The following is a 22,579-nucleotide window of genomic DNA, read 5'->3' on the forward strand; positions in this document are numbered from 1 at the left end:
CTTCTTCACTTTTATTTGACAAAGTTTGTTAACTGTTGCTGCCTGCTGTAAGGGATTTTCTTCCTGCCTACAACCTCAAGGACACTAGCCCACTCGAGCACGTGACTCTGGCAGGCCTTGCCCTTCTCGCCCATTCCCTCTGCCTTGCTAAAAACTGTTAGATTACATTCCTAAAGTAAGCCACCGGATTCCCTTATGCTCAGTCGGTAGCATTTGGCCATTTCCTCCACCTGAGGCTGACTACTAAAGTCCAACAATCAAAAGCCCCTTTGGTTGACCTAATTAACATGCCCAATTAAAATGAAACACCTCATTCTAACATGGGGTTTCCCCCCTTTACTTTCTAACCATGCCAATGTGCCATGTCTATCTCCCCTCTAACCAGAGACAGTCCTTTGTCCCTCTGGGACAAATATCCCTGTCCCTTTCCCTTGTCACCTTCCCCTTCTCTATCATCCTCTATCTCTTTTACCACCACACCCTGGCCCATTCTAACACATTTCTCTTAAGCAAGGTCATTTGATGTTTTTCTGCCTGAGTCAGATAGCAACAGCTTTTAACTTTTCTTCCTGTCTTAGTAAGGGATCTCTCTGTGAACACAGGTGTTTGGTTGTGATTAGCACCTAACTGGGTGCGGGGTGGGGGGGGGGTGAAGGGAAGAGGTCTGGAAGGAGTCCCCACTGTGCTGGCAGGTGTCCCCTTCACAACCTGTCTCAGGGACTTTAGGCTGGTTCTACTTCAAATCTGCCCCGTCCTGGAATAAGGTAAGGGCCCCATTGTGTTTCTCCGTGTAAGGCTGGGCTAGAAAAAAAAAAAAAAAACCCTAGCCACCTCATAGTGGTGCATACCTTTAACCCCAGCACTCAGGAGGCAGAAGCAGGAGGTGGATTTCTGTGAGTCTGAGGCCAGCCTGGTCTACATAACAAATTCCTAACCAGCCAGGGGTACACAATAAAACCCTGCCTAACAAAAACAAAATAAAGTAAGCAAAAAATATCCATAAAAAACAAAAGACTAAAAGAATTGGGGACAGGAAGCTCCCTTCCTGAGGAAACAGTGGCAGTGAGAGGCTATGTGGGGGGAGGCAGGGCCAACCTGTCAGGATTAGAGGCTTTGTTAAAGCATTCAGGGAGCAAGAAAGACTGAGGAGGGGGCATGTACTGGGGTAGCTTCTTGTCAACCTGATGCAGACTGGAGAGCCATCAAGGAAAGGGGGACCTTGGTTGAAAAAATGCCCCATGAAATTGGCCTGTAGGCAAATCTCTGGGGCATTTTTTTGATTAATGTTTGATGTGGGAGGACCCAGCTCACTGTGGGTAGTGCATGCTATCCCTGGACAAGTAGGAGGTCCCCAGCTGTGTCCCCCTGGGTACCTCCTGGGTTATACAAAAAATATAAATATAAATATAAAATAAATAAATAAATAAATAAATAAATAAATAAATAAATAAATAGACAAACAAACCAAGCTGGTCAAGACGTGGGGAGCAAGCTAGTGAGAAACATTCCTCTATGGACTCTGCTTCAGCTCCTGCCTCCAGGCTCCAGCCTTGAGCTCCGGTCTTGGCTTCCCTTCTGACAGACTCTACGCTGCGCTGTAAAGTGAAATAAACTTTTTCCTCCCCAAGTTAGTTTTGGTCAGCATTTACCACAGTAACAGAAAGTGTACTAGAACAGAAACTTATACCAACCAGTACGGCAATTGCTGTGACAGACTTATCCGTGTTTTGGGAAGGATTGTGGTAGTTTGGGCTAGAAAAGCTGTTGTGTGCCCATTGCTTAAAGAGCTGTTCTGTAGGACCTTGGAAGATAAGAATGCAGAGAAATGCTAAAAATGAAGGCCTGCCTTGTGAGCTTTCAGAGGGAAGTTTGAAAGTACCCTAAACAGATGAAATAAACCTTTATCTCCTGTGTGGCTACTTTTTAACTTGACACAGGTTAAGGGCATCTGGGAAGAGGGAACCTCAACTGAGAAAAATGCCTCCATCAGATTGCCATAGACAAGTCTGTGGGACATTTTCTTGATTAATGGTTGAGGTGGAAGGGTCCAGCCCACTGTGGGCTGTGGGCTTCCCCTGGCCAGGTGATCCAGGGTTGCATAAGAAAGCAGGTTGAGCTAGTCAGAGGGAGCAAGCCGGCAGCAGCCTCCTGTTTTTTGTGTCAAATACTACTCTTAGTGAGGGAGAGTGACTGGAAAATTGTAAGCAGAAATAAGCCCCTTCCTCACCAAAGTTGCTCTTAGTCATGGTGTTTTATCACAGCGATAGAAAGGCTGAGACACTCCCCAAGTTGCTATTGTTTCGTGTTTTATTGTCAATAGACAGCAAACTAGAACCAGGGGAATTGCGGAAATTCTGCCCTGGGGAAAGACCTCAGAAAGCCAGCAGTTAAGGTTGGATGAGTTGATTTTAAACTGTCACTAAGAGCACATTCTGTATGCCAGAAGGCCACCGGAGCAAAGCAAGCCTTCTGGGCTTGGCCAGCACTAACTGGGAAAGCTAACGATCTGGCCAGTCAGTTGGGAGGAAGAGTCAGTAAGATCTCTGTTAGAACTTAAGGAGGCCCAGTACCTGAGCCAAAGGCAATATAATAGATCACCTCCCTCTCATAGCCCAGTGAAAGGAAGAGCAAGGAACAGGCGTCTCCCCACCAACATCTGTGTGTATGTGTATATATTTAGATATACATGGACTAGATCACAGATATTTTTGTAGCTTTTCATCCAAGCTGGGGAGACTAGGCACCAACAGTTTTAAGGCTTTCCAGTGATGATGGGACAGTAGAATATTCTCTGGGCCTTTAGCGTACTATGGTGTGAGAGTCTCTCATCATATCCACCCCCTGCACCCTCTTTATCACCCCACCATCCAACCTACACCCACCTGTCGCCTACCTTCTGTGCTCTAGGGGGAGTTGTTGAAGAGCTAACAGCCTATGCAGGTCCATGGGGAAGGAAAGCCAGGGTCAAAAGTGAAGTCTTGGCATCTTTAGAAGGTGTGGAGGTTTGTTATAAACGATAGTAAATGGAAGAGCATAGAGGCAACCCTCCCCCATATTAAGAAGGTCCCATACATTTTCTTCACAATTCCAACCTAGTTGAGAGAGAACTTAGGCACCTGTCTTTTCTAGGCTCTCCAACCACCAACAACCTTCAGGGTGTGAGAGAGATGTGACTTTTTCTATTCTTACCACTCCAGAACCTGATGCTACCCTCACCCCCCCACTCCCAGTCACATTCCTCCTATCTCCCTCCACCGCACCCCAACCCCACTTTCTGTGTTCCTCAAGCACTACTTCAAAGTCAAATGTTAAGATAAGTTAAGATTAAGTTAAGTGATTTTATTTGGTTTGGTTTGGAAGAAGGACTATAGAAGCCAACCTACACACACACAAAGAAAAAGAGGCCATGTTTCCTTAGAGCTCCCAGTCCAGCTGAGGGAGAACTAAGTGTTGGTGTTTTCTGGGTCCTCCAATGCATGTGAACAACAGGATCCCTTTAGAGGTCTGACATTCTCCCCAGCTGGTCCCATCACACACAACTGACCCCCCCCCACTTACCCCCACCCTACCTTCTGTGCACTCCTAGTACCACACAGGAAAATAACGGTCTGTGCTGTGAGTTTGGACAGAAAGTCAAGCTCCCGAGTGAAGTCTTCATGCTTTTATAAGGTAAAATCTAGTACGCGACTGACCCAGTGACAGAAGACTAAAGGACCAATCCCTCTTCTCCTGGACAGACATTTGCTTTGTGCAGCCATTCTAGCTGAGGGAGAATCTAGGAGCCAATACTTTCTAGGTACTCCAGTGAGGGTGGGACCTAAGGAAACTGCAGAGATGTGACATTCTCTCTCCCTAAACTCCCAACCTCCCCCATACTGACCTCCCCTATACCACCACCCCCTCCCTGAAGCCAGGTGACCATGAGCCCACCTTTTGGGCTCCACAATTGTTCTGGGAAATCTAAAAGTCTGCATGAGTCTCTGGGAAAGAGAGTCATGCTCCACAGTGAGATCCAGCCACCTTAACAAAGTCAGGCTTTCCTTAACTGACCCAATACAAGGACAAGCTGAGGAGCAACTGACCCTCACAAAATAGTAACTGGAAGGTAGTGTGGTAGCGTGCCCCTTTAATGACAATACTCAGGGAGGCCAAAGGTGGGAAGATGAATTTCTGTGAGTTTGGGGCCAGTCTGATCTACATAGCGAGTTCCAGATCAGGCGGGGGCTACATATTGAGAGTTTGTCTCAAGAGAATATTGTCTAGAGCAGACACTTTTAGTGCGTGTAGCGCTGCTGAAGGAAAATCTCTGCGCTGCCCTTCTCTAGCATCACCCTCGGAGGGTGGGGATGAAGCTCTAGCCTGCTTCAGAGGTGTGACAGTCTCATCTTATGTCACCCTGCCCTCCTCCAGCACACCATCTCACCTTTCAGTCGGCCAGACCTGGGCCGCACTGCACCGCACCTGCACCCGCACCGCACCTACACGGCACCTGCACCGCACTGCACCGCACTGCACCCTGAACTTCATTTCCTCCCACCTCCAGACCTCCAAAACAATTGCTTGGAAATCTGAGGCTCAGTACAGAGTGGCTGGAATATCGAGTCAAATTCTGCAGTGGGGTCTTGCTGGTTTTGTAAGGTAGGGGAGTTCAATATTTGATTCACTGAAAGAAAGAACACAGGACACCCCACTTCGAAGCATTAGCTAGATCAGACATTTTCCTGCTACTTCCAAGCGAGTTGAGGGAAAACCTAGTAGCAAGTGTGTTCTAAGCCCTCTCATGGGGAAGCACGTTTGGGGTAGGTGCTACTAAAGTGTGGTATTCCCCAGTTCCCGACCCACTTCTCCACATATCGCTACCATTGCCTTACCCTCTGCCCCACACAACCCCGCAGCTCCTGCCACCAGCCCTACCCAGTATGGCGCTCATCCCAACCTCGTGCCCACTACCCACGAGACCCACGCCTATCTTGTATGCTCCTCACATACTGCTGGGACCACTAACATTGTGTGCTGGTTGGTTGTTCAGGAGACTCAAGCTCCGCAGTGGTCCTGTGACTTGTGTAAAGTAGGGAACTCAATTTCAGTACCTGGCACCCGTGAAAGGAAGGGTGTAAGAGTGCCTCCTCTGCTCCCCCCCAATCCCACGCCCCCCCCCAACCTTAACTAAATCTCAGATATTCTTTTTTTTTTAAAATATTTATTTATTTATTATGTGTACAACATTCCTTCCATGTGTGCCCGCAAGCCAGAAAGGGGTGCCAGGTCTCATTATAGATGGCTGTGAGCCACCATGTGGTTGCTGGGAATTGAACTCAGGACCTCTGGAAGAGCAGTCAGTGCTCTTAACCTCTGAGCCATCTCTCCAGCCCTCAGATATTCTTTTAGCATTTCCTCCCCAGCTGAGGGAGAACCCAGATGCCAGTTTTTTCTATGCCCTTGGAGGATAGGAGTAAAGGGTACCACCAACATGTAACCTTTTCTCATCCTACTCCTCCACAAACTTCTACCTGCAGCCAGCCTATCTCCTCGCCTCCGGGCCTCACCTCCCATGGTCCAGTACCCACGCTCGTACCCTTCCAACACCACTGCTGACTGACCCCACCCATCCTCCTGTCCTGTACAAGCAATGCCAGGAAACCCGTCTGTAAGGGACAGATTGGGAAGGGCAAGCCCCACGGTGGTAAGTTGGTGGTGAGTTGGTGGCAAGGTGGAAGCTCTGGTACCTGATCCAGTAAAAGGAAGCCTATAAGACCTACCACCTCACCCTGATTGGTACTGACTAGATCACTGAGCTTTTAATACTTCCACCCTAGCTGAAGGCAACTTAGAAGTCAGTGTTTTAGAAGACCTCCACTGAGAGGTAGGACTTTAGAATACTACGGAGGTGTGACAGTCTCTGGTTCTACCTATTCCCAACATCCTGGTCTCTGGCCTGGGGCCTTGCGTCCTTACCCCGACCCCACCCAAGCCCCACCCTTCACCATATCACAAGCACATTTGAGAGGCTGCAATGAAAGCCTGAAACTCTGGCTCAGATCCTCATAGTAGCCACCTAGACTTGAGTACCAGCTCCTCCAACGGGTGCCCCCCATCCTGTTCCCAAACTCAGAAGCCTAATTCCACAACCATGGCTGAAGAGAAGACACCCCAGACGTCCGAAACAGAATGCCACACAGTGGGTTCCCCAGAATTTGAAGATGAAGAATGCTGGTTTTACAACGGTAAAAGCCTGCTTTTTTAGCACAACCTAAAGGAGGAAAGCGACCCTTCTGGTCCTGAGTTCAGAGTTTCTTTCAAATTCCCCAGGATCAAAGGGGAAACCATGTCCTCTCTCCCCAGTTTGTTTGTTTCCTCACACCACCTCGCCCCTGGTTTCTAAGTAACGCCATCCTCTCAAACTGTCAAACTAAGTCAGGGAGTCCCTTTAACTGGAGGCAGCCAAAATGATGAACAACACAAACTTTTACAAATGAACCAATCAGCATTACATCCTAAACCATGTGGAACTGCAGTTGGAGACTGTTGGAAAGGAGCATCCTTACCGAGATTAGAACGTCCCCGCTCTACTTTCCCCTAGAATGGGAGCCACCTGATACTGCTCCCCATCAAACTGAGGGACCCATTCCACAACAACAAAAGTCCTATAATCTGAGACATTGAACATACTTTGGATTCACTTTTCCACCTTAGTACAATGAGCTGGATCCCAGCGGTAGTGGTGGCACTCAACTTTCAGGATGCAGAGGCAAGCATGGATCTGAGTTTGAGGCCAGCAAGTTTCAGGACAGCCAGGGCAACACAGAAAAACCCTGTACTGGAAAAACAAAGCCAGCCAAACAAGACAGAAAGTACTCTGGAAGTGGTGGCGCATACTTTTAACCCCAGTACGTGGGAGGCAGAGGCAGGCTGATCTCTGAGTCTGAGGCTAGCCTGGTCTACACAGAGAGCGCCAGGCCAGTTACGGCTATATAGTGAGAATGCCTAAATAAATAAATAGAGTGTTTTAACCTTCTGACATAATAGCCTCAACTGCCACAAAATCCACACACTCTTGCTTCTGTACCTTCTAGAATATGCAATGAGAGATGTAGAGATATCTTCAAAGTGCTTTGACTTTAAACTTACTAAATACGAGTTTTATTGCATTCAGGTCTGTATATGTTTAATCCTCACTGCCTTTTTTTTCCCTTGTTTCATTCACAGTGTTGGGAATCAAGCTTATGCCTTCCTCTGCACTGGGCAAGTATTCCGCCCTGAGTCCACCCCTAAAACCACCCTGGGATTTTTGTTGCCTTTGCTGTTATATGTTGGTTTTTTTATGTTTTGCCAATGTAGGGCTTTAAAAAAAAAAACTGTTAAGCTTTCATAGGAATGAGCTGCAGCAGCTCAGGTATTCTTATTGGCTCTCACAAAAGTACAAAAGTGCTTCTCTGGGTGGAGCCCTTCAGATGAGCTCAGGTACCTTTCTGCACAGAATTCTCCTTTTTCTTTCTTTCTTTTTTTTTTTTGTTGTTATTGTTGTTGTTTTTCGAGACAAGGTTTCTCTGTAGCTTTGGAGCCTGTCCTGGAACTAGCTCTTGTAGACCAGGCTGGCTTCGAACTCACAGAGACATGCACCACTACTGCCCGGTTGCAGCCTCCTTTTTCAGCTCATTTTTCTTCACCTGTTTCAAGAAACTAACTTGATTCTTAAAGTGCTGAGGATGCGCAATACATCCATCAATTTAGGTACAAAAAATTTTTCCAAGTTTACTCAGAGTCAAAAGAATAAATAAAAATATTTTTCTTAATATACATAAATGCAAATTTTAAAACACTAAAATGTAGTGAAGGACAAATTTTTTAAAATATTTTTTTCTTCTTTTATATCCTTGGCAGTTTAAAGGGTCCAATGTACCACAGGCCCCAATTCCAAAATGGGTGCCTATTACTTCCTCTCCTCCAACTATTCAATAAGCTGTTAATAAAATCTCATTTATGTTTAGGTTTGGCAATATCATTCTGCATGTTCAAGCCCAAGAGGCCCTCAAGCCGCTGCCTCTCCATCCTACCACCATTTGCTTTACTTCTTTATTTTTCATTTACAGATGACGACATGGAAACTCAGGAGGACAAATCCCTGGGGTAAGTTATGCCACATTTCCCTCGCATCAACAGTTGTCATCTTGGGGTTGGCAGCTAATTCCAACTAAAGTGGTCAAGAAGGACACTTCCCAAACGACCTTGTGACATGATGTGATAAGCAGCACAGAAATGTACACTTGACGGGGCATGCAAGAACACTAGCTGGGATGTATCAGACTTTCTTTGCCAAGAGAAAAGAGCCTTTGGTTTTGTCACTGAAACTGGTAACTTGCTGTGTCTTTTTTTTTAAAGTGCTACTACAGTAAGACTGCAAAGCTTCTTTAGATTTTTATTTTTCGCGGGGTTCTGAAGCCCTCATTATGAATATGGTGGGTAGCAAGTTCTCTTCTGTACTCAGTTTTCACTGGGGGTTCCTCCAAGGCCAGGTGCATTCCAGTTACTAAGGCTAGTGAGTGAGCTACAACGCCTCAGAGAACTGATAACCAAATTCCCAGAAACTCAAGGAGAAAACAGTTTAGATGTAGCTAAGCCTCAGGGCCTGTGTATTTAATGATGAGAGCAGGGGGCAGGAGCAGAAGCACACCTCTAGACTGCCTAGAGAAGCACACATTCTCCACGGCAGATGCTCTAGGGTCAGAATCTCAGCAGAGCTAAAACACCTAGTGACCACTGACAAATCTCTTTCTGGTAGGAATATTGGGAATCAAACTGAGGCTAGTAAATGTGGACTGAACCCAAAACAAGAACAAAATGCATAAAAATCCAAAACTGAAGCTTTTTAAAGGGAATCCATAAAGAAAAGCAAAGTGGAGAGCAAAATACAAATAACAAGTGAGCCAGTTAAAAGTGCAACAACATTTGGGGCCAATTAAAGTAGAACAAAGTATAGTCAACAGATTCATCTCACTATTTCAGTTTCTTAATCTGAATGAAAAAGTTGATCTAGGTGATCCCCTTCAGCCTCAATATTCTGTTCAATGCATTTTCTGAATTCAATCACAGTTATTCAATCATTTGGCTTTAGCACCAGATTGTACTTTAGTTTTAGTGCTTGGGTTTCTGAATTGTGTGCAATCTGGTGTTGAGGTGAAAAACTCTCCAGTGTGTTGACTATTGTGGTACTTTTCTCTAGCTACACCGAGTCATTTCGGTGCTTGCAAGACATCCTTCACGAGAACAAAATCAACAGTATTGATGATAGCAACACTCGCCAGGCTGTAAGTTGGACAAGGAAGACAGAAACACACCAAGATGTGGGAACCTGAAAAACACCTCAAATGGCAAGGGCATGGTGGTGGATTCTAAACATGCTAGAATAGATATGGTATTAAGCTAATGATGTCTGGTGAAAACTGAGCCTCGCTGCAAATGTATTTAACTAATCAATTAAGTACGTTCAATATTTTTTATCCCATAAATCCTTCTGTTGCTGGGTGTGGTGGTGCATCCCTTTAATCCTAGCACTCGGGAGGCAGAGGCAGGCAGATCTCTGTGAGTTCAAGACCAGCCTGGTCTATAAAGTGAGTTCCAGGACAGCCAGAGCTGTTACGCAGAGAAACCCTGTCTCGGGGGAAAAAAAAAAAGAATCCTTCTGTTAGGGCCTGGACAAGTAAAATAAACTACTTAGAGAGTATTCTCTTTGTCTTGTTCTTCCCCTGCCTGCTGGTGGAGATATTTTTAGAAGCAAGAATAGGAAAAAACAAATATACCCATGTGATTTTTCCCTTTTGAAAAGCAGGCGCTAGATATGATCACGTGTCTACAAACTGGAGTTTGATTCCAGGGAAGATCATCTGATCTAGTAAATCATACTGTGCTTGAATTGCTTGTAGAATTGCAACATGTGATTACATGATTTTTCTCTTGATGGAGGATAAAGTACCTTCTAGGGAATCCCATTAGATTTGTGAGTAGCTCTGCAATTGCAGATTTCTACTTATGCTTAGTAGGGAACTATCTTGCTAAACCTTTAACCTATTTATTTTAATTCGGCTCCTTTGAACCACTGCTATAACAAATATAATGCTGCTTCCACAGAAATAGTCCTTCAAACATTTTTGTTTTGTTTTGTTTTTCGTTTTTCAAAACATGGTTTCTCTGTGTAAAAGTCCTAGCTGTCCTGGAACTAGTTCTTGTAGACCAGGCTGGTCTCGAACTCACAGAGATCCACCTGCCTCTGCCTCCCTAGTGCTGGGATTAAAGGCATGCACCACCACTGTCTGGCTAAGCCTGCAAACTTCTAAAGATTTGTTTTTATTTTTGATTATGTGTATATGTGCATGTGTGTACAGATATATGCATGTGAGTGCAGGTATCTACAGAAACCAAAGGCGTTTGGCATTGGCTACTCCTGGAGCTGGATCTCTAAGTGGCGGCTCATCAAAGTTTGGCCCTCTGGAAGAATCACAAGCGTTCTTAACCAGCCCCAAGCCTTCTTGCCACTATCACATTAGGCTTAAATCCTCTCCAAGATGGATCACGCCATTCCAAGTCCTTCGTATAACTTGATTTAGAGTCTTTTTCCATTCCAGTTCTCTAAACGCATATCAGTTTGGAAATTTGTCAAGTGGACTTTCTAAAATGAATGCAATATGGGCCGGAGAGTTGGCTCGGTGGTTAAGAGTTCTTCTGCTGTTCCAGAAGGCCTGAATCTGATTCCCAGCACCCACATTGTACAGCTCACAACCTCTTCTAACACCCAACTCCAAAGGGAGGGAGTTCTTATCTCCGGCCTCTGAAGGCACTATCGCCCATGTATTCACACATGTAATTCAAAAACCTTTAAAAAATCAATAAAAACTTCTTAAAATTGCATATATTTCTTTATCTTTTTATATTTGGGTATTTGTGTGGCGGTCAGAGGACAACTTGAAGATGCCAGTTCTCTCCTCCCACCATGTGCTGCTCAGGCTTGGTGGAATGTGCCTTAACCCTACTGAACCATCTTGCTGACGCCATATGTCTTGATTCTTTTTCATGGGTTCTGAGGGTCAAACTTGGGTTGCCAGGCTTTCATGGCCAGCACCTTTATACCCACTAAGCCATCTCCCTTGCCCTCAACATGTTATGTATCTTAAACAAATGTGATTTTAATGTATTTAGTATGACAGGATATGTCTAATTTGGTAAGACCAAAGTAAAGTCTTGCCAGTTTTAAAATGCTCCCAATTTTAAAATATGAAATTTAATAGAAGTAGGTGTATGTTTAGCATAAAAGTAGTTATACACATAAGAATTGTTATGCATTGTTTTGGGTATATAGCCTTAGAATTTTCCTTGTTAGTGCACAACATGAATAAGCTGTAAAGTGTGATTGTACGTGTAGCAGGTTTATTCTTGGCTAGATAAATGGAGCATAGTATATAGAAGGAACGGGTGACAGTCCTACCTTACCTAGTGTGTTTCAGTCAGTTCTGGAATGCTGTGTATTTTTATTATCATTTTCTTTTTTTTTTTTTTTTGGTTTTTTTGAGACAGGGTTTCTCTGTGGTTTTGGAGCCTGTCCTGGAACTAGCTCTGTAGACCAGGCTGGTCTCTAACTCACAGAGATCCGCCTGCCTCTGCCTCCCGAGTGCTGGGATTAAAGGCGTGCGCCACCACCGCCCAGCCTTTATTATCATTTTCTAAAATGTGGGTCTGTGAAAAGTTTTATAAAACCGGATGTGAAGTTGGGTGTGGTGTCCCATGCCTTTAATTCCAGCACTCCCAGGAGGCGGAGACAGGCAGAGATATCTGTCAGTTCAAGGCTAGCAGGTGCACAGAGTAGTTCCAGGACAGTCAGGGCTACGCCCAGAAACCTTGCCTTGAAAAGCAAAAACAAAGCAAAACAAGCCAGAGGTGATGTCTTGAATCTGTAATCCCAGCATGTCTATGGTGAGGAGATGGGAGGCAGAGACAGCATCATCTGGCATCTTGTAAGCCTGCTAGTCTCAAGTATGCAGCGTGGCAGAAACAAGAGCTACCCTGTCCCAAACAAGGTAGAAGGTGAGAACCAACTCTTTTTTTTTTTTTTTTTTTTTAGAGACAGGGTTTCTCTGTAGCTTTGGAGCCTGTCCTGGAACTCCCTTTGTAGACCAGGCTGGCCTCGAACTCACAGAGATCCGCCTGCCTCTGCCTCCCAAGTGCTGGGATTAAAGACGTGCGCCACCACCGCCCGGCCCAACTCTTTTTTTGTTTGTTTGTTTTTTTTTTGGTTTTGTTTTTTTTTTTTTTTTGGTTTTTTGAGACAGGGTTTCTCTGTGGTTTTGGAGCCTGTCCTGGAACTAGCTCTTGTAGACCAGGCTGGTCTCGAACTCACAGAGATTCACCTGCCTCTGCCTCCCAAGTGAATTTATATTTTATGTTCACTGGTGTTTTGCCTGCATTCACATCTGTGCAGGCATTTGATTCCCTGGAGCTGGAGTCACAGACAGTTGTGAGCTGCCATGTGGGAGCTGGGAATCGAACCCATGTCCTCTGGCAGAGCAGCCTATGCTCTTAACCGCTGAGCCATGTCTCCAGTAAGAACCAACTCTTGAAAGCTGCCTTCGGACACATGTCTTTCTCTCTTTTTCTCTCTCACTCCCCCCTCCCAAAGACACACACAAACTTTAAAATTTAAACATAAGACACAGCACAGCATGGTCTTGCGTGTTCAGATACCAGCAAAGGGAACATAGATGTAAAAAATGGGATATTAGAGGGATAATGCAGAAGTAAGAAGGAGTCAACGTGCAACCTCAGCTAGGAAATTACACATTGGGTGACAAATTTTTCACCTCTCTGTGCATATCTGAAATGACCAAACGCACTGAAAGAATTGTTTTTAACTGTTACAACCAAATTTTAATAAATAGGTGAATTTGTAAGTATACAATACATGAATATTAAGGATTGACTACCAAAGTAATGATTCTTTTTTGGTAGCAGCTACAGGTCTACCCTGAAGCCAGAGCCATAGCCCTAGAGAGCTGAGATGAATGAGGCCTAGGTGGATATAACCTCTCTCACTCTGTCATTTTTTTTTTCTGAGACAGAGACTCATTATGGAACACTGGCTGCCCCAGAACTCACTATGGTAGAGCAGGCTGACCTCAAACTTACAAATTGCATTTGCCTCCAGAGTGTTAGGCTGGTAGCACTGACCTTGAACTCTCAGCCCTGCCTCTGCCTCACCTGTGCTGGCACTGCAACAACATTCGTATTTCTTTTTGAGATTTTGAAGGAAGAAAAGTGCTCAGCAGTAATAAAAGTAAATCGAGGATTATAGTCAGCAACCAAGACCACTAAAAATATTCTAGAACCAACTCAGGTCTCTTCAGGGTATCTGGTGCTTTCATTAATGTGAGCAATTTATTGTTTTTTTTTTTCTAGACAGGGTTTCTCTGTTTAACATCTCTGGCTGTCCTGAAAGTAGCTCTTGTAGACCAGGCTGGCCGCAGAGTCCCAGAGAGTCACTTATCTTTGCCTCCCGAGTGCTGGGATTAAAGGCATGCGCCGCCACCACCACCCAGCAAACAATCTATTATTACAAAAACACTGTACCCAAGGCCCATTTTCTCCAAAGTTTTCAAGGTAGCCACCTACTGATGTGTACCTTGATGTAAGAGAGGAGCAATGGTCAGGTTATAAGGTACAAATGTTTACTAAGTTTTGTCCCAACATTATTTTCATCACTTAAGACTATCAACTACAGGATTAACATTAAGATAGAAATCCTCCTTTGATGGCCAAAAGTTCTGTCTACTTCCTTTTGACTTTCCCCTGTGTCTTTATCACTCTGTAAGGAAGTGCTAAAGAAGATGATGGAACCAGCCACAGTGACAGCGATATTGATGATAATGTGAAAGTTATCATTGGCAACATAAAAACAAACCCCTCCATGTATATGTATGTAACCTTAAATGTCCTTGGGTTGTGGGACATCTGTGGATGGGGGGGGGAGAGAAATAAAGGGAGTCACCTCTCCTTTAACTGTTCTTAATGTTATCCTTGGTGCCCGCTGAAAAGATATGTAGGAAGACGATAAAGTCTGTACTTATAACTGTTGCACACAGCACGCTGTTGCTGCTTTTATGGAGGTCATTGTTTTCACCTCTTCCGTTTTATGTGGACCTTTTCTCACAGATGATTTTGGACTTAAATTATTTAGGATTTTACATTTGTGAGCATGGCTGTCATTTTTGTAGGAAATCAGAGAGTTCAAAGGGTAAAAGAGCCCACAAGTCTATTTCCGCTAAAGCAGGTGTCCTAGAGCCGCCTTTCCGTGCTCTGTTCTCTTAGTACTGTTTTTTTCCCAAGTGCTAGTAGAGGTACACGTTTGATGTCCCGCTTGCTTTTTTCTCTAAATGGAGAAATAGGTAAGATAGTGCATGCCTTTAATCCCAGCAGCTGGAAGGCAGTAGCAGGAATATTTTTGTGTTCTAGGCCAGCCTGATTTGCATAGTGGCTTTGGTTTGCCTCCTTCTCCAGAAGCTCTGGTGGGACAAAGGCTGACCTTGAGCTCCAGTCAGCCCTGCCTCCACCTCACCAGGCCAGGGACTCCACCTGTGACCTGCACGTCCACCACATTCAGGTTTCTGTTGGAGAGCTTCTGGAGAGCCTGATCTACATACAGAGTGGCTTCCTGGCCAGTTAGGGAGTTAGGGAGTTAGGGAGATAGCCTGCCCGCCTTTTGCATGGCTAATTGTTCAAACTCCCCACCCCCATCCTTTTTAAGGAAAATCAGTGGTCTGTTTATTATTTGATAAACAATAAAAACAGTAGCACTAATGAAACCTTTATCAAAACCTCCAGTTCTTTCTTTGGCCTTTTCTGTTATACATAACACTGAAGTAAAAAAAAAAAAAAAAAAAAAAAAAAAGTAAATTTCACATCTCCATTCCTTTTAGTAGAAAGACAACCTTTTTTAGTTCCAATATGAATGGGTCATATTTTTGTGTGTACCTGAATGACTTTTGTGTCTCTTCAAATTGCTGGTGTCAGCCTATTGACAATCGATTATACTTTCTCTGTATTTCAGGGAGATGCTCACTGATCTGAACTCAGAAGGTGAAAAAGATGTGGAAAGAAGTGTACCAGGTATCTTTCTTGCCGTTTGAATTGTTATTGAAGTCATATGTTGCATCCTTGCAGCCTGACAGCTACGCAAGGAAAGCACTCATACTCATAAAAAATTTTTAAATGCCTTTAAAAAGTTAAAGACATTGCAAGTCAGATGTACTGGTGCATGCCTTTAAGCCCAGCACTCCAGTACTCAGAGAGTCAGGCAGGTATCTTCACAGGTCAGCCTGGTTGATAGAGCAAGTTCCAGGAGACCGAGGGCTACATAGTAAGACACTATCTAAACAATAAATAGATAGTCAAGGGATAATCAGGATGTAGCCTACTTGGTAAAGTACTTTCCTTGCATGCATGAAGCCCTTGGTTCAATTTCTCAGTACCACAGAAGCAGAACATGATGTAATCCCAGCATTCGGGATCCAGGAGGCACCCTGTCCCATTCCAAGGATGACCTAGGCAGGCAAGGATCCTTGAGGGTAAGGAAGGGCTTCAGGCAGTCACTATTCCCAAGAATCACACTGTGCCTTGGCCACAAGGGAGGACTCCATCTCGGGGACTGTCCCTGGTGGTATAGTACCTTTTCTCACTCAGACATCCCCAGAAAAGTATCCCTTCTCTCTCCTGTGTTAACCAAGTCCAAGGCTCTATCTACAACGTGGGCAAGGAGAAACCCCAGTAGGCTGGTCCAGCCAAGATCCCCCAGTGAGCAGATGAATGTCTTCACAGGTAGGGATTGGATTGGGGGTAGTAGCTAGCTATCAAAAGAAAGAGAACTGAAAGCTTGTGGGAAGAGCTAAGACTGCAAGTTTGGAAGGTCCTGCCGGATATGTTCAGATCTCGCTAAGCTACTAAGCTGCGTCATTATCCCTGTCCTGGAACAAGAATCCCTGAGGCATTATAATCAGAAAGGCAATCCACAGCAGGGGCTTAGGAGCTAAGGAAGGACTGAGCAGAATCGTACTCCCCAACCCCCACCCAGTCCTGCTCCTCGTAGACTCTGGCTTTCCAGAACTCAGAGTTCTCAGTATACAGACTAGACCCACTGGCCCACACTCTCCATATTCTTGCTGCACAGAATGGAGGGGACAGGAAAGCTCTCTCCTATAGAGAACTAAAACCATGAGGCTGGAGAGATGGCTCAGAGGTTAAGAGTTCATATTGTTCTTGCAGAGAGCCCAAGTTTGGGCCCCAGCACCTGTACTGAGTTGCTCACAATCACCTCTAATCTCAGCCCCAGGGAACCCAACTCCCTTGGCCTCTACAGGCACTAGCACTCATGTAGGTAGCACACAGAGACATAATTTTTTATCAGCTAAGCCTAGCATTAGGTAGAACTGAAATTTGCTAATTAAATCAATGTGACTTCCCTATCATCCACTTGTCTTAAAAGCTGAAGCTACACTTTACACGAAGGAAAAAGTTGTCTCTATTTTTCAAGACAGGGTTCATCTCTATGTAGCCCTGGCTGTCCCGGGACACACTCTGTAGACCAGGCTGGCCTCACAAACATCCTTCTGCCTCTGCCTCCCAAGTGCTGGGATTGAAGGCTTGCACCATCACCGCCCCACAAGAATGAGATTTTATGGTTCCTGTAGTGCCTTCACTCTTTCACAGTACCGAAACTATGGTTAATAAGGCAACATCGAGATGTGAAGAAGGTAATAGACACTGAAACGGTTAACATTTTCCGCATTGGCACGTGTACTCTTGCACGTTTACAGGCAGATTTGAGGGCAAGAATCTTTACCAGCTCAACCCTCTCCAGCTCCACATAATGCATTTTCACTTAGGCATCTCAAATAACTGAAATATTGATGTCTGGCTTTTAATATAAAGAATCAGCAGGGCAGTGGTGGTGCACACCTTTAATCCCAGCACTTGGGAGGCATAGTCCAGCCTGGTCTACATAGTGAGTTCTAGGACAACAAGGGCTACACAGAGAAACCCTGTCTCAAAACACTGGAGAGAGAAAGAGAATCAGCAAGACTTGGTAATCCTTGGTAGGTTCCTTTTAAAGATGTGTAGAAGGGAGACATTACTGAAAAAAAAAAAGAAAAGAACTAAAAGCCTTTCTTCCACAGATAATGCCATGAATCCAACTGATTAAACGAGGATCAAAAACACCTTACCATCACCTGTCCTCATGCATAATGAAGTTGTAATGAAAAAAAAAACACCAAACTTGTTTTAAAGACAATGGTATCATCTCTACTCACATACCTGAAAGCAAATCTATACCAAACTGCTAAAACAAATGGAAACTACTTGAGACCAGATGTAAATGGGGAAGATCTACTGAATCTTGAAGATTTTGAAGATGGAAATCCTTGTCCAGCTTGAGAAATCACCCCCAAACAATCTAAAGTTAGCTACATTCCACAGCAAACCATTGTCAAATCAAAAGTTTGTGTGTATTTCTGTGTGACAGCTTCAAAGTCATTGCCCCTTCCTTGTCATACAAATTGCTTCATTTTCTTTTCCTTTTCTTTTTCTTTCTGTCCCCTCTCCCCACATTGTGTTGGTTTTTTGAGACAGGGTTTCTATGTAAACTAGCCCTGACTGTCCTGGAACTCGCTCTGTAAACCAGGCTGGCCTCGCCTGCCTCTACCTCCCATGTGCTGGAATTAAAGGCATGTGCCACCATGCCTGGTTTATTTGCAAGTTCTTTATAATAAAGTTCTATTTTTAAAAAGAAGATATTTAAGAAGCTAGGTAGAAATTTAAGAATACATTGTAATCATTCTTGCCTTACCAATTAGAATTATTTTTCCAGATCATCTCATTAACTACAAAAGTGGAAATCACTGTACTTGCTGTCTTATATAAATATTCAGACTCCTAGAAGTAAGAAAAAAGTGGGGTACTGGGCGGTGGTAGTGCACGCCTTTAGTCCCAGCACTCTTCCCTCTCCTACTTTGCAATCTTTATTTCTATTATATCTACCTGAGGACTGCTACTTTCAACAGTTGCCTATGATGTAGAATAAGCAAAGCAATAGAATTGATATTATAAAGGATTTACTACTAAACTAGCTTAGGACATTAAGCCACACAAAGTAGAATTACTTCAGGAAGTGCTACATCCAAAACACCTCAAAGGTATAAGTGGTATCCTAACCAGGCTTGTTAGAGATAGTGGAAGGTAGGGTTCCTAAGATGGTGATGTTTGTTTACAAGGAGTGTAGCCTTCTGGGCTCCATTCCCATAACAAAGGAGATAATAGGCTCTCAATAGCACCTTAGTATCCAGACCCAAGAGGCCAGACCCTTGTCTTTAGAGTGTGGCCAGTAGGAGTATAGCTAATACAATCTGGGCTTAGGTGCAGCTTGGGTGGGTAGCAACCTCTCACTAGAAGAGATAAACCTTGGTGGTGTCTACGCAGTGCCAACTCTGCAGGCACACAATGTGCATGAGCTGTGGAGTCATTGCTAGCTCCACCTAGATTTCAAAGTACGCCTTCATGAGCCTTCAGACCCAAGCAGAGAACTGGAGTAAGGCTGTTGTAAAGTCCCTACCAGCATAGTGCTTGGCAAAGCCATGGCCTTATAACCAGAGCCAGTGGTCTTTTGCCCACAGAATAAGTCCCAACTAGAGCAGTGCCCCCAAAGAGCTATGGAAGTAGCTCTCCCCTATATAACCCCAGAACTATCAAGCCAGCAGTGTTCATCAACAGCCTGGGAGAGGTACGGGTACCTGGTTCCAACTGGCAAGAAATTGCTGGGGGAGCTGTTCCCAGTGAGCCATGCCTAAAGCTCTGTGAACTAAAACTCCATGCCATGTGTTTTCAAAAGCAACCTTTGTTCTTGAGTCTTAAGATAAAAGTATTTCCCCTGTTGGGGTGGGACTAGAGACTGCACGGTGGTTAGGATTGCTTACTCCTGCTCAGTTCCCAGCACCCACACAGCTGCCTGTAACTCTCGCTCCAGGGGATCTCACACCCTCTTTTTGGCATCCTCCACAACCAGCCACCTGCATACATAAATAACAGTAAAATTTTTTAAATATATTTATGATGAGAGAGGGACACCTGTGACATCTGGACCTTGGGATTCCCTCTTAGAGAAAACTGTTGAGTGTCGTGGCACACACTGTTAATCTCATCACTCAGAAGCAAAGGCAAGTGAATCTCTGTGAATTAGAGACCAGCCTGATCTACGGATGAATTCCAGGCCAGTCAGGATTGTAAAGTGAGACCCTGTTTCAAACAAACAAACACACGAACAAAAGCCTACTGTTGGGAGGGACTCATAGTACCTCGCCCTTCCCTGAGGGTCTATAAGCAGTTAGCAGGTGCTTGGTGGTAAAGGGAGAGAAATTCTCGGAATCTAATGGTAGAGAATCCATTCTCCAAGCAATACCCTCACCCAGGACTCTGAAAGCATCCCTAGTGAAACACATAGCACAGACACACACACGCACACACCCGTGCACACATGCACACGAAGTGAAAGAAATTGAATAAATATTGCCCTATCATGTTTGGGACTTCTGTCCTATTTCTGACATTTGGAATAGGTATGTCTACCTACTGTCGGCCTCACAGTTGTGTTTTTCATTTATTTGTTTGATTTTTCTTCTCTCTCTCTCTCTCTCTCTCTCTCTCTTTCTCTCGGTTTTGTTTTTTTGTTTGTTTGTTTGTTTTTAAGAAGACAGAGTTTCTCTGTGTAACAGCCCTAGCTAGCTGTCCTGGAACTTGCTCTGTAGACTGGCCTCAAACTCACAAGAGATCCATCTGCTTCTGCCTTCTGAGTGTTGGAATTAAAGGTATGCGCCACTATCACCTGAACTTTAATTTTTTTAATTATTTTTTTGCACATGGCATGAGTGGGCAGCCACCGGCCATCTTTCAGGAGCTGGTTCTCTCCTTTCACCTTCTTTAGGAGACAGGGTTTTTGTTGTCGTTGCTACCATGCTACACACTCTAGTCTAATGGGCATATGAGCTTCAAGGAGATTCTCTGTCTCCACCTCCCACCTTGCTGTAAGAGTGCTGGGATAACAGATTCAAGGTACCATACTCAGCTTTAAAAAAAAAAAAAAAAAAAAAAAAAAAGAAACCATGGCATCAAACTCTGGTCTTCAGGTTTATGTGGCAAGTGTTCTTCCCCCACTGAATAATCTCAATAACCCTTACAGCTTTGTTCTTCTAGTCTTTGGCTTTTCTGAGCAATGGGCATATGCGTCCACACATGTTTGCTTGTTGAGACAGCATTTCTCTGTGTAGCCCTGGCTGTCCTAGAACTCGCTCTGTAGACCAGTCTGGCCTCGAACTCAACAGAGATCCACCTGCCTCTGCCTCCCCAGTGTTGGGATTAAAGCCGTGCACCACAACTGTAAATTTTAATCACATAATTTATATGACTTCTCCAGTTCACAGAGAATTTGTTTCCATATCAACCATACCTTGAGCCTCTCCCTTACCTGATTTAGACAATATTTAGGTGAGTCTTTAGAATTAGCCCTTAATGTTGATGCTGGAATGAGTTAAAACTTGGAGGGTTGTTGGGATGCCATGAATGTATGTTGTACATTAAGAAAACATACATTTCAAGGAGGCCTTTAATTTCAGCACTCAGGAGGCAGAGACAAGTAGTCACTGAGTTCAAGGACAGCCAGGACTACACAGAGAAACCTTATCTTGAAAAAACAAAAAACACAAACCTTTTACATGTGAATAAATATTTGAATAAAGTTCAGTTAGGAGAAAATATGAGCAACAATAATGAAAAAAGTGCTAATATATGCTAAGGAGTCACTATTTGTCAAATAAAGGGTATAGTACATACAAATTCACTTATTTAAAGAATTGTAATTGTATATATTTCAACTGTATACTGTGCTGCTTCGATGTGTGTATGGTGAATTGATTCCTATAGGTAAGGTCATTCGTAGAGGCATATCTCTCTAGTTACCACAGTAAGGACACACATAAGATCTACTCAGCAAATTTCTACAGCATAATAGAGGAAGGGGCTGGAGAGTTGGTAAAAAGCACTGATGGCTGTCACAGAGAACCAGGGTTCGGTTCCCAGCACCCACATGGTGACTTACAACCATCTATAACTCCAGTACCAGGGGATCCAGTACCCTCTTCTGTTCCCTCCCATTCCTAGCTTGATCACCAAGCAGATATGAGGTACATATACATGCAGGCAAGCTACTTATATGCATAAAAATAAATAAAATAAATTTTTAAAAATTTTTTTATGGCTAATTTAACTTTATTTTATGTGCATTGGTGTGAAGGTGTCAGATCCCCTGGAACTGGATTTTCAGACAGTTGTGAGCTGCCATGTGGGTGCTGAGAATTGAACCCGGGTCCTTGAGAAGAGCAGTCAGTGCTCTTAACCGCTGAGCCATCTCTCCAGCCCCAAAATAAAATATTTTTAAAAGAGTTATAATGTAATATTGTTAACTATAGTGCCTTTGCTAACTTTATTATTAGATTATCATTAATAGATTGCAAAACATTCATTTTACATATTTACTGTTTGTATCTTTTTAATTAGTGTATACTAATTTACAAAGTAGGGATTTTATTAGCTATTCCCATACATGCTTATAATGCTTATAATGTAATTTGATCATATTCACACACACACAGTTTTGTTTTTTTTTTTTTTTTGGTCAGGACAGGATTTCTCTGTAGCTTTGGAGCCTGTCCTGGAACTAGTTCTTGTAGATCAGGCTGGCCTCGAACTCACAGAGATCCACCTGCCTCTGCCTCCCGAGTGCTGGGATTACAGGCGTGTGCCACCACTGCCTGGCTTGTTTGATTATTTTTGTTTCATTTGTTCAGACAGGGTTTCTCTGTGTAGATCTGGCTGTCCTGGAATTCATTTTGTAGACCAGGTTGGCCTTGAACAATTAGTGGTTTTTGTTGTTTTGATTATAGCCGTTTTGACTAAGGTGAGGTATAATTTCATTATTGTGCTATTCTTTTGCATTTCCCTGGGGGGCTAAGAATGTTGGATGTTTTCTCAGCTTTTTTTTTTTTTTGGTCACCTGTGCTTCACTGAAAGATGTCTCTTCATTTCTACTGTCCATAATAAATATTAATTGAACTATCTTGTGTTGCCCAATTTTTTTTTTTTTTTGGTTTTTCGAGACAGGGTTTCTCTGTGGTTTTGGAGCCTGCCCTGGAACTAGCTCTTGTAGACCAGGCTGGTCTCGAACTCACAGAAATCCACCTGTCTCTGCCTCCCAAGTGCTGGGATTAAAGGCGTGCGCCACCACCGCCCAGTGTGTTGCCCAATTTCTTTAGTTCTTTATACAGTTTTAATATTTACTACTAATACTTTTATGATAGCCTGTGGTTAGGCACTATGGGATTCTGTCTGACTCTAATCAAAATCTTTTTCTTTGGAGGGACTAGCCATAAGCTCCTGCAACACGACTTTGGACAACTGCAGTAAGACCATAGTCGGACGAAGCCAGTCCAGCAACCAGTAA

The 22,579-nt window shown here is 43.9% G+C and overlaps 1 protein-coding gene across 1 annotated transcript; it reads left to right on the forward strand.

The window, feature by feature from the left end:
• Window positions 1-6,130: 6,130 nt before the first annotated feature.
• LOC130868474 (testis-specific protein TSX-like) lies at window positions 6,131-22,579 on the forward strand. Its single transcript, XM_057760684.1, has 4 exons — window positions 6,131-6,224; window positions 7,989-8,127; window positions 9,221-9,305; window positions 22,496-22,579. Exons 1-4 carry the CDS (start codon window positions 6,131-6,133, stop codon window positions 22,577-22,579), a joined length of 402 nt encoding a protein of 133 aa, XP_057616667.1.

This window comes from Chionomys nivalis, chromosome X, assembly GCF_950005125.1.
Source record: "Chionomys nivalis chromosome X, mChiNiv1.1, whole genome shotgun sequence".
Taxonomy (NCBI): domain Eukaryota; kingdom Metazoa; phylum Chordata; class Mammalia; order Rodentia; family Cricetidae; genus Chionomys; species Chionomys nivalis.

Excerpts from the sequence above, each read along its gene's own strand:
- LOC130868474 (XM_057760684.1), top strand. The coding sequence starts at position 6,131 with ATGGCTGAAGAGAAGACACCCCAGACGTCCGAAACAGAATGCCACACA. Across the intron at positions 8,128-9,220 it reads CAGGAGGACAAATCCCTGGG|CTACACCGAGTCATTTCGGT; the intron begins GTAAGTTATGCC and ends ACTTTTCTCTAG. Across the intron at positions 9,306-22,495 it reads ATAGCAACACTCGCCAGGCT|GGACTAGCCATAAGCTCCTG; the intron begins GTAAGTTGGACA and ends TTTTCTTTGGAG.